This window comes from Desmodus rotundus, chromosome 6, assembly GCF_022682495.2.
Source record: "Desmodus rotundus isolate HL8 chromosome 6, HLdesRot8A.1, whole genome shotgun sequence".
NCBI lineage: Eukaryota > Metazoa > Chordata > Mammalia > Chiroptera > Phyllostomidae > Desmodus > Desmodus rotundus.
In genome coordinates this window covers 9,700,932-9,714,037 of record NC_071392.1, presented here as the reverse complement: position 1 = coordinate 9,714,037, position 13,106 = coordinate 9,700,932, and the positions used below count along the sequence as shown (strand labels likewise).

General features: G+C 57.4%; 1 protein-coding gene across 1 annotated transcript; it reads left to right on the top strand.

The window, feature by feature from the left end:
- Positions 1-1,098: 1,098 nt before the first annotated feature.
- Positions 1,099-10,653, top strand: GHRHR (growth hormone releasing hormone receptor). The gene is made up of 13 exons (XM_024563104.3): positions 1,099-1,155; positions 1,418-1,520; positions 1,647-1,754; positions 2,472-2,569; positions 3,627-3,724; positions 4,064-4,196; positions 5,480-5,633; positions 5,848-5,908; positions 6,498-6,567; positions 7,219-7,310; positions 7,877-8,006; positions 8,639-8,680; positions 10,296-10,653. Exons 1-13 carry the CDS (start codon positions 1,099-1,101, stop codon positions 10,419-10,421), a joined length of 1,272 nt encoding a protein of 423 aa, XP_024418872.2. The 3' UTR covers positions 10,422-10,653.
- Positions 10,654-13,106: the final 2,453 nt, after the last annotated feature.

Genomic DNA, 13,106 nt, shown 5'->3' with positions numbered 1-13,106 from the left:
TGTAAACACAGCTGGTGGGGTGGTGCCCCGCCCGGCGAGCTCTGGGGACGCAAATGCTGGGGCAGCCCATCAGTGGACGGTAAACATGTGCTTCCAAATCCCAGAATGCTCTGCCAGGTCCAGGGTCGTTTAGACACTGTCTTTACCTTGGCCAGTGGGGCTCTACCTTTTACAGTCTAAAAGTATAATAAAAACGATCAGGTAACACACGCTGAAAACAGTTTGAGGGGCTGTGCAAGGCCTCTTGTTTCTGCCGCTGAGAACAGTCGTCCTGTCCCACTCAGCATGGCCGCTCCGCGGACAGCCTTGAAAACTCCCTCCCACTCCTCAGCCTCGATTTCCTTGTTGCCATGAGGACTTCTGGAGGGACTCCGACCCGCCCCCATCCCTCCCTCTGCCCTGAAGTCCAGAGTCTTCGCATGTGCAGGCTTCCCCTCGCATCCAGGCTGACGTCCTGGCCAGGGGAAGGAATGAGGTTCTGACCACGGGCCACCTTCTCAGCCAGTCCAGACACATGCTTCGCAATCACCTTTCTCTTCCTAAACTCGTTCTCCTCTCTAGCCCCCACTGACACCCTACTCCCACCCCCGCTGGGTCCCCACAGCCCTGAGCCCACCCTCCAGCCCTGGGACGAGGCTGGGATCACCAACCACACTGGCAGTCCATGTCTCTGAGGGCAGCCCATGTCTCTGGCTTCTTCTCTGACCCTCCTTCATTGGTAGGGAGATGGTGCGGGGGAGGGGGAGGGAGGCTCTCTCCAGAATGGGCCAGCAAAATGGTAAAGAGTATGGACCTATTGGGGCAGGAAGTGTCCTGTGGCTGTCACCATCCTGGACCCTTGCTATCAAGACAGGCACACAGGTTGACATACAGAGTGGAAGGGGTGGAAGGGGGTGGAAGGGCTCAGCCCCTCCCAGCCGGGGACACAGAGTCCCACACCAGGACACAGCTGGGCACGGTGTCCTGCAATCCTGGTAAATATTCAGCTGGTTCTGCCCCTTTGTTGGCCTCTGCCTACGCAATCAGCCCCCAGAGAAGGGGAGGGAAGAGGGCCAGGGCTCCGAAAGGCTGACGGCAGGACCCTGCTGAGCCCCTGCCATGGACTGCCGGGTGTGGGGTGCCTGCGTCCTCTGCTTGCTGAGCCTATTACCAGTCGTGAGTAGCCAGCTCAGACCCTCCTGCCCGCGGCCAGGCTCCAAGTCTGGGAGCCACAGGGCCGGGGTGGGGTTCAGCTGGAGCCCAGTGGGATCCCCACTGCCCGTCCTCGGTGTGGAAGTCTCTCCCCACGAAGCAGGTGGCACCGTGGCCTGGAGAACTTCTGATACCCATGGCTCTCCCCTCCCCTCCCCTCCCCTCCCCTCCCCTCCGCAGAAGAAGCACCAAATGGCTCGGCCAGTCCGTTAACCCTGTCCTGCAGGTATCGGGCCATGCGCACCCAGAGTGTGACTTCATTAGCCGGTTGAGAGAGGACGAGAGTGCATGTCTACAAGGAGCAGAGGGGACGCGCAACACCACCCTGGGTACGAGGCTTAGGAGACAGGGGATGGCTTCTTGGACTCCTTCACCTCCTCCAGCCCCCCCTCTCAGGATGTTGGACAGGGCTGTCCCCTGGGCTGAACCCGTGCTGGTCCCACCCATCTGTCTAGGCTGCCCCTTGACCTGGGATGGGCTGCTGTGCTGGCCGGTGGTGGGCCCTGGTGAGTGGGTGACTCTCCCCTGCCCAGATTTCTTCTCTCACTTCAGCACAGAGCCAGGTGAGTGTCCTGGGGGGTGGGGGGCAGGGAGGGGAAGTGTTTTCACCTGGTGGTGACTGAATACGGCAGAGACATCCCTGGTGTGAGGGCAGGCGGACCTGGATTTGAACAACTTCCTCTCTTTCCGTGTGACCTTGGGCAAGTCAATTCACCTCCCTGACCCTTGGTTTCCCAACCTGTGACCTTACAGAGGGCGAGGTTTAGTGAGCAGGGAATGGGAGTAACCTTCCCTGGATGTTGCTGAAGGGTTGGCTGTGTGGTAGGTACAGTGGGCAGAGCTTGTTATGCACGATGCCACCAGCTGCCTAGTTGGGGGAGGCGGGGAGAGCCCCCCTGCCCCACTCTGCCTCCCCTCCCTGGCCTGGGTGTCAGGGGTGGACAGTTCCTCCAGGAGCACAGACAGCCTCCTTTCCTCCCCCCGGCCCTCAGTGCCCTGGGGGCCCAACTCACCACTCTGCCTCTTGGGGGAATGACCCTCTCAGGTTAATAGAGGCCAGAGAAGAAGGCGCCAGAGAAAAAGGCCCCAGAGTGTGTCCCAGGCAGGGCCTGGAACCCAGGCCTCTGGCGAGAAGGCTCCCCTCCCTCTGCCTCCCTCAGGGGCTGTCTGTGCAGCCTGCCAGGGTCAGTCCATGGCCCTGGCTCCCCAGCCCCTCCCAGGGACAGGGGAGGCGTCATTGTGACCGGATTTCTGCTTCCCCACCTGTGCTGGCCTCCCAGGCGCAGTGAAGCGGGACTGCACCACCACTGGCTGGTCTGAGCCCTTCCCTCCATACGCCGTGGCCTGCCCTGTGCCCCTGGAGCTGCCGACCGAGGAGGTATGAGGCTTCGTGCTGGAAGGCTCACTGTGGATGTTGGGTGGGGGGGCTGGTGTGCCTATGTGTAGGGGCCATCATTTCCATTACAGCCCACAGGTTGGAGTGTTGATTACAGCAGATGTCCAGAAGGTGGCAGTGTCTGGAAGAGGGGGGCTTGTGCTAGGAGGGCCAACGTGCTGGCCACCATCTCCTTGGCTTGTCATCTCTGTACCCAGGCCTCCAGGGCAGGGAGTCTTGGGTGGTTCCAGGGACACAAGGTCTTCTCCTGGTCCTGGGCAGGCTCCTTCCCCGGCTCATCCTCAGCCTGTGGAGCAGTGTGCTCAGCTGTGGGGTGGGCAAATGAGGGAAACTCCAGCCCACAAGTGGTCGCAGGGATGCTGCCTAGAGCTGGCACGCCCCGTCTGTGAGTCGAGCAGGGCTTTTCAAGGTGCTGCCAGGCCCATAACCCTGCATCTCTTCGCTCTCCGCCCTGCGAGGCGAAGCCCGAGTCTGACCGCTTATCAGGGGGAAAGAGAGTCAGAGTGCCAGCGATTGCCAGCCTCCCTCGGGGGGCGGCGCCCCGCTCCCCTCCTTGGCCTGCACCTCCTCCGTCCTGGGGTCCAGGCTGGTGGGCTGAGACCGACCACACACTTGGTCAGAGAATGAGCTTTCCCTGATGGTGGTCGCCGACTGTCCCCTTTATTTGGGGACATTGTGTTTCCAAGCCGACAAGCAAGCTGAATGTCAACAAACAAGCCCGATTTCCTCCTGGGCTTCTGTCGTTCCCCAGGGACGTGGGGTTCCCGCCGCCTCTCCCAGCCCCAGAGCCCCAGAGCCCCAGTGGGGGTGAGGCACCCCTTCCACCACCCCCTCTGGCACCAGCAGAGGGTCAGGCAGAGGGCCGGCGAAACATAAACACTTAGTTCACCGGAGGAAGCTTGCCGGGGTCCCTACGGACAACCTCGGCCCCCCAGCGGGGAGTTGGGGGTAGAACTGAGAGAGTGACCTGCTAGTGGTCAAGCCTCCCGCTCCCCAGAGGCACAGTTTCTGAGACTTTCCCCATCTCCACGCTCCCCAGAGATCTTACTTCTCCACGGTGAAGGTCATCTACACCCTGGGACACAGCGTCTCTAGCGTGGCCCTCTTGGTGGCCATCGCCATTCTGGTCACTCTCAGGTTTGCCATCCATGTCGCCTGCTCAGGAGCTTTTGCTGCCTCCCCATTGTGCACAGCACCGAGCTCGATTCCTCGCCTGGGGATTTGAGAGATTCCCGGGTCCAGGTGCCACGCCCGTGTCCAAGCTGTCCCTTGCTTTTCCCCATGGGTAGACCCCTCCCGGGACTCACCCCTACCTCTTTGCCTTTGCTCATGTGCAGCTTGGAATGCCGGCCTCCTTTCTCCTCTGTGTATTCATAGCCACCCAAATTCAAAGCCCACCCCGCTACCCTCTTCTCGGAACCCCCTTTGCCTCCTCCCACTATGTCCCCGGTTCCTCATTCCTCCCCACCCCCGCAGGAGGCTCCACTGCCCCCGGAACTACATCCACATCCAGCTCTTCACCACCTTTATCCTCAAGGCGGGAGCTGTGTTCCTGAAGGATGCCTCCCTCTTCCATGACGAGAACGTGGACCACTGCAGCTTCTCCAGCGTAACAACCACGGCTGGGGGGATGCCGGGGGTGTGGGGGTGGGTGGGAGGCTGGATCAGAGACCTAGATGCACCTGCCGGAGCCTGCCCAGCCCTGTTAGCTAACCTGGGCTCTGGCATTGCTAGTTCCAGGACAGGAAATCGCCCCCTACCTTCCCACCCCTCTCCGGGGTCAGGCCCTATAGCCTCAAGCCATTTGCTGGCCCCTGGTGCCAATCAGGTCTTTCCCTGTATTCTACTCTCCACTCCTTATCGGCACACCCACCCCCTTCCACATTCCACCCGAGAGCAGTCACTCCATGAAAGGCATCCTGCAAGGTTAAGGGAGAACCAGGTGAAGGGAGCTGAGAGCTGGGAGGGAACAAGAGAGAGTGTCAGGGAAGAGACGGCTTGGGAGCTGGGTGGGCAGCAGTGATGGGGAATGGGAGGGAGGACAGTGAAATAGAGGGACCAGGATGAACAGACTCACATACAGGAGAACCTGGGACGTGTGCAAGGGACAGGGAAGGCATCGTGGGGGAGGGGAGGAGGGAGAAGGTGAGGAGATAGAAAGTGAATGAAGCCAGGCAGACTACGGAGGCCCCACACTTAGGAGGTACTCGAAAACGGTGCTGGAGATGGGCAGATGAGTGAAGGAGCAAACCAACCAATGACCTGGAGTAGTTAATTAAAGAAAAACAACAAGAAGAAGGTCTATTGAGCCCTTAGGTGCCAGGCACTAGACTAGCTGCCTCGCATAAACAATGTCATCACCTTTTCTTTCCTACATGTTTCCCGTTTGTAGATGAGGGACAGGGGCAATGTCACACAGCTGCTTAGTGGTGGGACTGCGACCCAGCCCGGGCCGTGTGAGCCCTGGCAGATGAGTGAATGGAGGGGGTGTGTGTGCGGATGTTTGCAGGCCAGAGCTGAGTGTGAATACCTGGCACTCCCTCTCTGCCGCTTTAGGCACTGGAGCAAGCTCAGGAAGCGTGGGGCTAGTGTGGCAAGAGTAGCAATTGTACACCGTGTCCACTCAGTCCTCACGGTCAGGGCATGAGCTAAGCCCAGAAAGTTCTCCTCTTACAGATGAGAAGCTCAGGCATGGGGTTGGGGTGGAGGGAGGGGGTGGCCCAGCTAACAGATGGTCAGTTTGAACCCAGGCCACCGGATCCCACATCTGGGTTCTTCACCACCACATTACATTGCTGCAGCCAAGGTGGAGGGGCCCTGGGTGGGGTAGGGAGACTTGGGTGGGCTCCAGTGGGTGTCCCAGCTCTGAAGCACCCAGTCCCCGGCCCGCAGGTTCTGTGCAAGGTCTCTGTGGCCACCTCCCATTTTGCCACCATGACCAACTTCAGCTGGCTGTTGGCAGAAGCCGTCTACCTGACCTGCCTCTTGGCCTCCACGTCGCCCAGCACCAGGACAGCCTTCTGGCAGCTGGTTCTCGCTGGCTGGGGTGAGTCCTGAGGGCAGGACTGGGCATGTCCCAGGAGGCCCCCTCGGCTCAGTGAGGGGAAGGGACATCAGTGGCCCTACAGCGAGGGTTGGAGAAGGGGCCCAGTCCTGCCTTCACTGTGCCCTGTGTGGTGGGCAGTGGTGGTAAGAGGTGGGGGCAGGTCTCTGAGCCAAGGATGTAGACTCCTCCCTTGTGTCCCCTCTGTGTTCCACAGGGCTCCCCCTGCTCTTCACTGGCTCGTGGGTGGGTTGCAAGTTGGCCTTCGAGGATGTTGCGTGAGTCTGGGTGACCTCGTCACTCCGGTCGTGAGGCCCCGGGATGGGGCGTGGGCGGCATGGTCAGGCAGCATGGCTCTTCTCCAAGCTGGGAGAGGAGGAGGAGCCTCGGTCCCGCCTTCAGGAGCTCCCAGGATTGGGACAGGGTGGGAGATGGGGAGGCAGTCTGTAGATAGTACACACCAGAGCCCTGGTGGAAGGGGCCCTGGATTCTTAGGACTTCGACGCTCAGGGAGAGGCAGCGGTGGGGTTGGGGGTGGGGGCGGTTGGGGGGGCGAGTGTAAGTTGGGGCCTCCTGGAACCCAGCAAGAAGGCAGCAAATAGTTTGATTTTCCAGAAGTTTATCCATCTAGGTGGAGAGAAAGGGTGAGCCCAGAATGGATTGGACGTCCTTCTAAAAGGGACCCAACTCTCTGAGAGACAAGATAGGCTGCCTGGGAGGTGGGGGAGGCTGGGAGGCTCCAGGGCCAGGGACAGGAGCCAGGATACCGGTAGGCAGACAGCAGGGAAGAGGGAGGCTCACGAGGTTACCATGGAAAGGGGCACCATCCTCAGCCTCAGCCTCAGCCCTGACTTGTCCTCTCCCCAGGTGCTGGGACCTGGATGACAGCTCCCCCTACTGGTGGATCATCAAAGGGCCCATCGTCCTCTCTGTTGGGGTCAGCCCCTGGGGCCAGTGTCCTCTGCTTTATTCACCCAACCGCCCTGGGTCCCCCAAGGGGCTGTGTATTGTAGGAAACATGACTCCAGGCTGTGAGGCCCTCTCTGGACCTCAGTCTCGTTGGTAAAACCAGGGTGTGGTCTCGATCGGCGCTCAGGCCCCTTCTAGCTCAGAGTCCAGACCAACCTGGTCACAGCTCGTGGACTACTGCAGCGAGAGGCTGGGCAGGCAAGGGAGGGGTGGGGTGGTGCCTGCTCCCACCAGGACACAGGGTGGTCGGGAGTGGTTTGCATGGCCTTGGTGAATGTGCCCATGTCCCCAATTTAGCAATTGTGCCAAGTGAAGGCCACTTGCTCTGTGCCAGAGAAGCCCTTGGGATATGCTGAATGCGGGCAAGGCCTGGCCTCCCACACTTGATGCCAGGACGGAAGGTGGCGGGGGGTCTGAGCCCCTGCCCTCTGAAGTTGGCACGTGGGACCCCCTAGTCTCCAGCCTATAAGTTCTAGAGCAATGGCCTGTGCATCCATCCACTGCACAGCCCTGTGTCTCAAGGATTTGGGGTTTCTAGTTCCAAAAGAGGCCCCGTGCCAGGCCACCAGGGCCACCCCCTGACATCTTGCCTTCCACCTTTCTGCACCTCTATTTCCAGGTGAACTTTGGGCTTTTTCTCAATATTATTCGCATCCTGCTGAGGAAACTGGAGCCAGCCCAGGGCAGTCTCCATGCCCAGTCTCAGTACTGGTAACATGCATGCACATTTTGGGGGATTCTGGGGCATAACTGGAAGGAGTCAGTGTGGTTCTGTTTTATTCATGTTCGGGCCTTCCTGATCCTGGCCCATGCTCCTCCCCGTGTTCCCAGAGACAGAATAGATCTGGTCCCTGCCTTCCGGGAGATCATAGGATGGGAAGGTTGGAGGCTCCAAACACCCACGTGCCAGGCCAAATAGGCTGATGAGTGCTGGGATCAACTTCTGTAAGAACCTGCAGAAGGAGGTCCTTTCTAGTTGGAGAATAGGGATGGGGTATGGTCAGGGAAGACTTCCTGGAGGAAGTGGTCTTTGAACTAGACTTTGAAAGATTCATAGACTTTGATTGGAATAAATTGAGACAGAAGCATTTGGCATAGAGAAAAGCAGTGCCCAGGGGCCCAAAGTAAGGAAGCCCAGGGTGCATGTGGGGAGGATGGAGGTCCCTGGGGTGAAGAGTTGATATGCAGAGCTGGTGGGAAGTGAGAGAAGGCAGGGGGCAGGAGGGAGTTTGCAATTCTAGGCTTGGGAGCCTGAAGCTCCTCCTCCACTCCTGCAGGCGTCTCTCCAAGTCAACGCTTCTCCTCATCCCACTGTTTGGAGTTCACTACATCATCTTCAACTTCCTGCCTGACAGTGCTGGCCTGGGCGTCCGCCTCCCCCTGGAGCTGGGCCTGGGCTCCTTTCAGGTGAGGACCCCCACAGGCGCTGCTGCCCTCGGAGGCCTGGGGCAGGAGGAAGGGGCTGCTGCCCATAGGCTTGACTGACTTCATGTCAGGGTGAGGACTGCTCGGCTGGCCATTCTTCCTTCTCGTCGCCCATCTGTTTATTCAACTATTTGTCCACTTTCCACCATCCATCTCCCTATTAATTCAGATACCCCTGTACCTACCTAATCATCCATCTCCCCATCCATCCATCCATCCATCCACCCACTTATCTATTCACCTGCCTACCCATCCATCCACCCATCCACCTTTCTATGCACCTACCCCTCCATCCACACGTCGATCCAATCTGCCTAGCATTTACTCGGCACCCATCATATACCAGGCTCTGTGTGCAATACTGAGGGATGCACAGGTAAAGAAAGCTAGAGAAATAGGGCCAACAGCACAGACTTGGCCGGCTTGCTATGATGATTACATGAGACAAAGTCCTGGCACATAGCGAGTAATGTGTCTACCATCCCCTTTGCTCAAAGACCTGGCTCAAGCCACAGCCCAGAGGGTGGGTAGGGGAAAAGGTAGTAGAAAGACAACAAACACCTTGAGGCCAGGCCAAGGTATCCTGATGGGGTCCTTTCTCTTTGGCTTCACAGGGCTTCATCGTTGCCGTCCTGTACTGCTTCCTCAACCAAGAGGTATGTGGCTCTCCAGGCCATCCTTGCCCACTGAGCCAAGCCTCCCACCAGTCCTAAGGCCCCCTGCCTTCTGCTCAGACCCTGTAAATCCCAGCTCAGGCCAAACTTTGACTCCTGCGATCCTTCGAAGGGGTCTGTCCTGAGCTTCTGGATCAAGCTGAACCTGAATGCCTTCTGAAAACATCTTTTACCCATCCTCCCTCTGGGCTGGGCCAAGATTACTCTCCATTCAGCAAGGGGGTGGAGGAGGCCTTTGCGGATCAGAAGGCAGATCCAGGGGTGGGCTCTGTGTTCCTAAAAACTGAACAAAAGGGAGAGTGGGAGAGGGAATAAGCCAGCTCCAGGAGTGAGAGAGAGAGAGAGAGAGAGAGAGAGAGAGAGAGAGAGAGAGAGAGAGAGAGGGAACCTGGAAGAGATAGACAGACCGAAAGAACAGCCCAAGCAGAGGAGGACATACACAGGATAGACGGACTAGATGGTATTGATGTGCTTGTAGAAACATGGAGAGATTGCAGGCAGAGAGGAGCTAATTCAAGCATCCCAACCAGAAGATGCCTGGCATGTTTTCCTTAGACTTACTTTGTGGGTAGAGGTAAGAGAATTGAACTCAGTGCCCCAGGCAGCCGGGCCCCGTGCTATAGGTGCAGACAGGCTCCCTGTAGTGACCAAAGGCTTGCTGTGGGCTCTGCATTCTGGGGGAGACCTGGGTGTGCGTGCCTGTCCCCCAGCTGTGGGGTGCCGCTCTCCCCTCACCTGCCACCTCTGTGTCGGACTGGCTCCCTCTCCTCTGACTCTCTCTGCTCCCACCCCTGACTCTGGACTGCAGTGGCTGCTGGGCCCTGGAGGGTGCAGGGGAGGCAAGGAACAGCCCTGGGTGAGGCAGGTGGGGCCTGGGAAAGGGGATTCCACCAAGAGCTGTAAAGAGCTCTGTACCCAGAGCAGTCTTAGGGACCAGAGAGTTGTTACACACTTTTGGCAACAGGGAGCTTACTACCTATGAATAGCTCATTGTCAGACAGCTCACCTTAACATTGAACCTTTTGTCTTTCACCACAGCCTAAGTTCAGCTGCCAGGTGGCTTGCAGCCTCTCGCTCCCTCTGCCCCCACAGCCCCTTGGAGAGGTGAAGATACAGATGTTCCCCTGCACCTCCCAGGCTACTCTTCTTTCTGTTTCTCTCCACCTCCTCAACCACAAGTCCCCAGACAGAGCGTGAAGCCCTCTCTCCCTTCAGGTCCTTTCCCCTGGACCCATTCCCCAGGGGCCACAGGTCAGCGCAGTGGGCAGTGGCCGCCCCAACCCCAGAGCAGGGACAGTCTAAGCTGTTCGGGAGGACCGAGTAGTTATCCTTATCTGGGTCCAGACAAAGACGGTGCTCAAGGAGACAGGAAGGAGCTAAAGGGATCAGCAGGGAACCTGCACGGGAAGGAGGAAGTGGCATCGCTCAGAGGTGGGCCTCGGCAGTGGCCAACCATGGCCTCTCCTGCCCCAACAGCTCTGTCTTGGTTTCTCCTTCATGGCCTCTCCTGGCACTCTCGGTCCACCTGGGGCTGAGTAAAGAGGAGGTAATGAAAAGGATGGGAACCTGTTCTAACGTCCTCCCCTTGTCCCTACAGGTGAGGACGGAGATCTCACGGAGATGGCATGGCCATAACCCCAAGCTTCTGCCAGCCCGGAGGACCCACTCCAGGTGGACAATGCCTTTCCGCTCGGGGACTAAGGTGCTGACATCTGTGTGCTAGGCTGGCCACCTGATGCACCTGGAATCCACACCTGACCTTGGGCAGCTCCAGTGGGTCTGCCACGTTCCACAGGAGAGGGACCAACACCCCCTGGGAGCCCTCAGTCCACACCCCCACCCAAGCTGCCGCCCAGCCCTGGGCAGGAAGGCCCTCCTTCCCCTCCGGTACCTGACTCTTTTCTCCTGGCCCCCTGTGTGTCTAATTCTGTTCCCCTGGTTCCTCTGTCTCCGTTCTTCTCACGTGCCTCCAGAGGAGCCTATAAACCTGTAGGTGGATGGATAGCCGTGTGCGTGAATACATGTGCCTCCCAGGGGGCTCCACGGCCTGCGATTGGATCTCTGGTGCCTGGGGTGTATCGGTCCTCAGTTCCCGTGACATCACCATCCTGTATCTATGCAAGGGTCTCCTCTATAATTGACCTTTAAAACCGACTCTGTCTCGTTTCCACTTCTGCTCCAGTCTCCTCCTCCCACGGGCACGCATTCCAATGTGAATGTTTGTGTCTGTGTTCTTGCGAACTGTGGAGTGTTCTGTGTGTCTGTCCTTTTCACTGATGCTCAGGCTGTCAGTTCTGTGCCTGGCGTCTTGCTTCCAATGCCCTTCCCCTCCGCACTGGGTTTTAAGAGATCCACTGGGTGCTGGGTGCTCACCTGGTCCCTTGTTTGGACAGCTGTATAGTGCCCCATGGTGTCACCGCCTGTGTGACCTTCCCTGTCTCCCTCCCCCCCCAGGGGAAGCCTTACATGCCGGTCCCCTCGTGGACCTGGGAGTAGGAGTGCCAGGTCATCAGCTACGGCTTTTCTTAATGTGACAGTAGTGACAGATTGCGCAGCAGAACGGCGGCAAAGTCTACACTCCCACCAGCAGCTCCGCCAACACTTGGCTTCCCCAGCTTGTTAGTGCTTGCAAGTCAGATGGGTGCGAGTGGCAGCTCCGTGGTTGCCATTTGCATTTCTCTGTGGACTAGCGAGTGAGCATCGCTCCTTGTGCCTGTTAGCCCTTTGGGTTTGTTCTTCTGAGAAGGCTTGGGTTTCTTTGCACATTTTTCTCTAGGGTTGGGGTTCCTCTGTTCTAGGTCTTTCTCTCATGTCCTCTCTGTTACGTGCCTTCTTGTGCCCCCAGCCTAATGGGGCCCCTGATGTAACACATCGTCACGGTCCACCCCTTCCCAACCCTGTTCCTTGCCCGGAGGGAGGACGTTGAGACTGGGCACTGTCCTCGGGGACGTGTTTGTTGATGGATGGGGATGGAGGGAGATTTTAGGATAGAGAACAGGCAGAAAAGGATGCTGCAGGTCAGAAGGAAATCTCTCCCTGGCTTGGTCTACCCAAAGCAGATCCGTCCTGCAGACTCAGCCCCATTCGCTGGCCTCCAGGAAGCCTTCCCTGCCTGCCATTCCTCCTCTGATGGACACACCCTCCTCCCTTAAGGTCACGTGAAAACCAAGGTCACCGTGTTGGCTGTGCTGCCTGACTTCCCAGCACCTCCCTGGTCACACAAACGTCAAGATGCAAACGCTGTCTAAAAGCCCCCTCACGCATTCCTGCCCTCGGTCCCATGTGGACAGTGATTCCTGCTCATCACAGGGCATCTGGGAGACAGAGAAGCGGTCCAAAAAATAAAAATAAAAATAAAACTCAGCCGCAACCTCATTCCCCGAAGATAATCACCATTGATAATTTGGTATGTTTTCTGAAGATATTTTTCTCTATATTTTGGAAACATCTCGAGATCATATTACATTTATAAATGTGTATCTTGCTTCTTATGCTTAAAATTAACATACACCATATGAAAATGGCCAGTGAGCCCATGGAAAGGTGCTCACGATCATTAGTGATTGGGAAAATGCAAGTCAAAACCACAAGGAGATGTGATTTCACCCCCGCTGGGATGGCTACAATGAAAAAAAAATAGACAAAAACAAGTGTTGACGAGGATGTGAAGACATTGGAACGTTCATACACTGCTCGTGGGAGTTTCAAATGGTGCAGTTGCTTTGGCAAAAAATCTGGTAGCTCCTCAAATAGTCCAACACTGAGTTACCGTAGGACCCAGCAAATCCAGTTGTAGGTATGTGGGCAAGAGAGTTGGAGACATATATGCACACAGAGACTGTGCATGAATATTCACAGCAGCATTATTCGTAATTGCCGAGGCCCATCACCTGGCGAATGGATAAACAAAATGAGGTAGAGCCCTACAGTCGAGTGTTACTCTATAATAAAGAATAAGGAAATGCTGATAACGTGACACAGCACGGATGAGCCCTGAAAACACTGTGCTCGGTGAGAGACGTTAGTCACAAAGTAGCACACGTAGCGTGTGATTCCCTTTACGTGAAACGCCCAGGACAGGCAAATCCACAGAGACAGACGGTGGGCAGACGTTTCCGGGGGTTGGGGGCTGGGGGAGGGGGAGACGGACTGACTGCTGAGGGCCCGGGTTTCCTTTACGGGTGACGAAGTGCTCTGAAGTTGAACGGTGTGATGGCCGCACACTCTGTGAATGTACTGAAATCCGCCGACCCCCCCCCCCCACGGGGGAGATCTGTGACGTGTGAGTTACGCTTCAGTAGAATCGTTGTGGAGAAGAACAAACAACTGGTCGGTGCAGAACACTCGCAAAGCTTTGGTTCCGCCGCACAGTGCGTGAGTCTACCTAACAGTCTTTACCCAGCCAGTC

Coding starts and splice junctions, on each gene's coding strand:
- GHRHR (XM_024563104.3), top strand. CDS start 1,099: ATGGACTGCCGGGTGTGGGGTGCCTGCGTCCTCTGCTTGCTGAGCCTA. Junction 3,725..4,063: donor GCCATTCTGGTCACTCTCAG/GTTTGCCATCCA, acceptor CCACCCCCGCAG/GAGGCTCCACTGCCCCCGGA. Junction 8,681..10,295: donor ACTGCTTCCTCAACCAAGAG/GTATGTGGCTCT, acceptor TTGTCCCTACAG/GTGAGGACGGAGATCTCACG.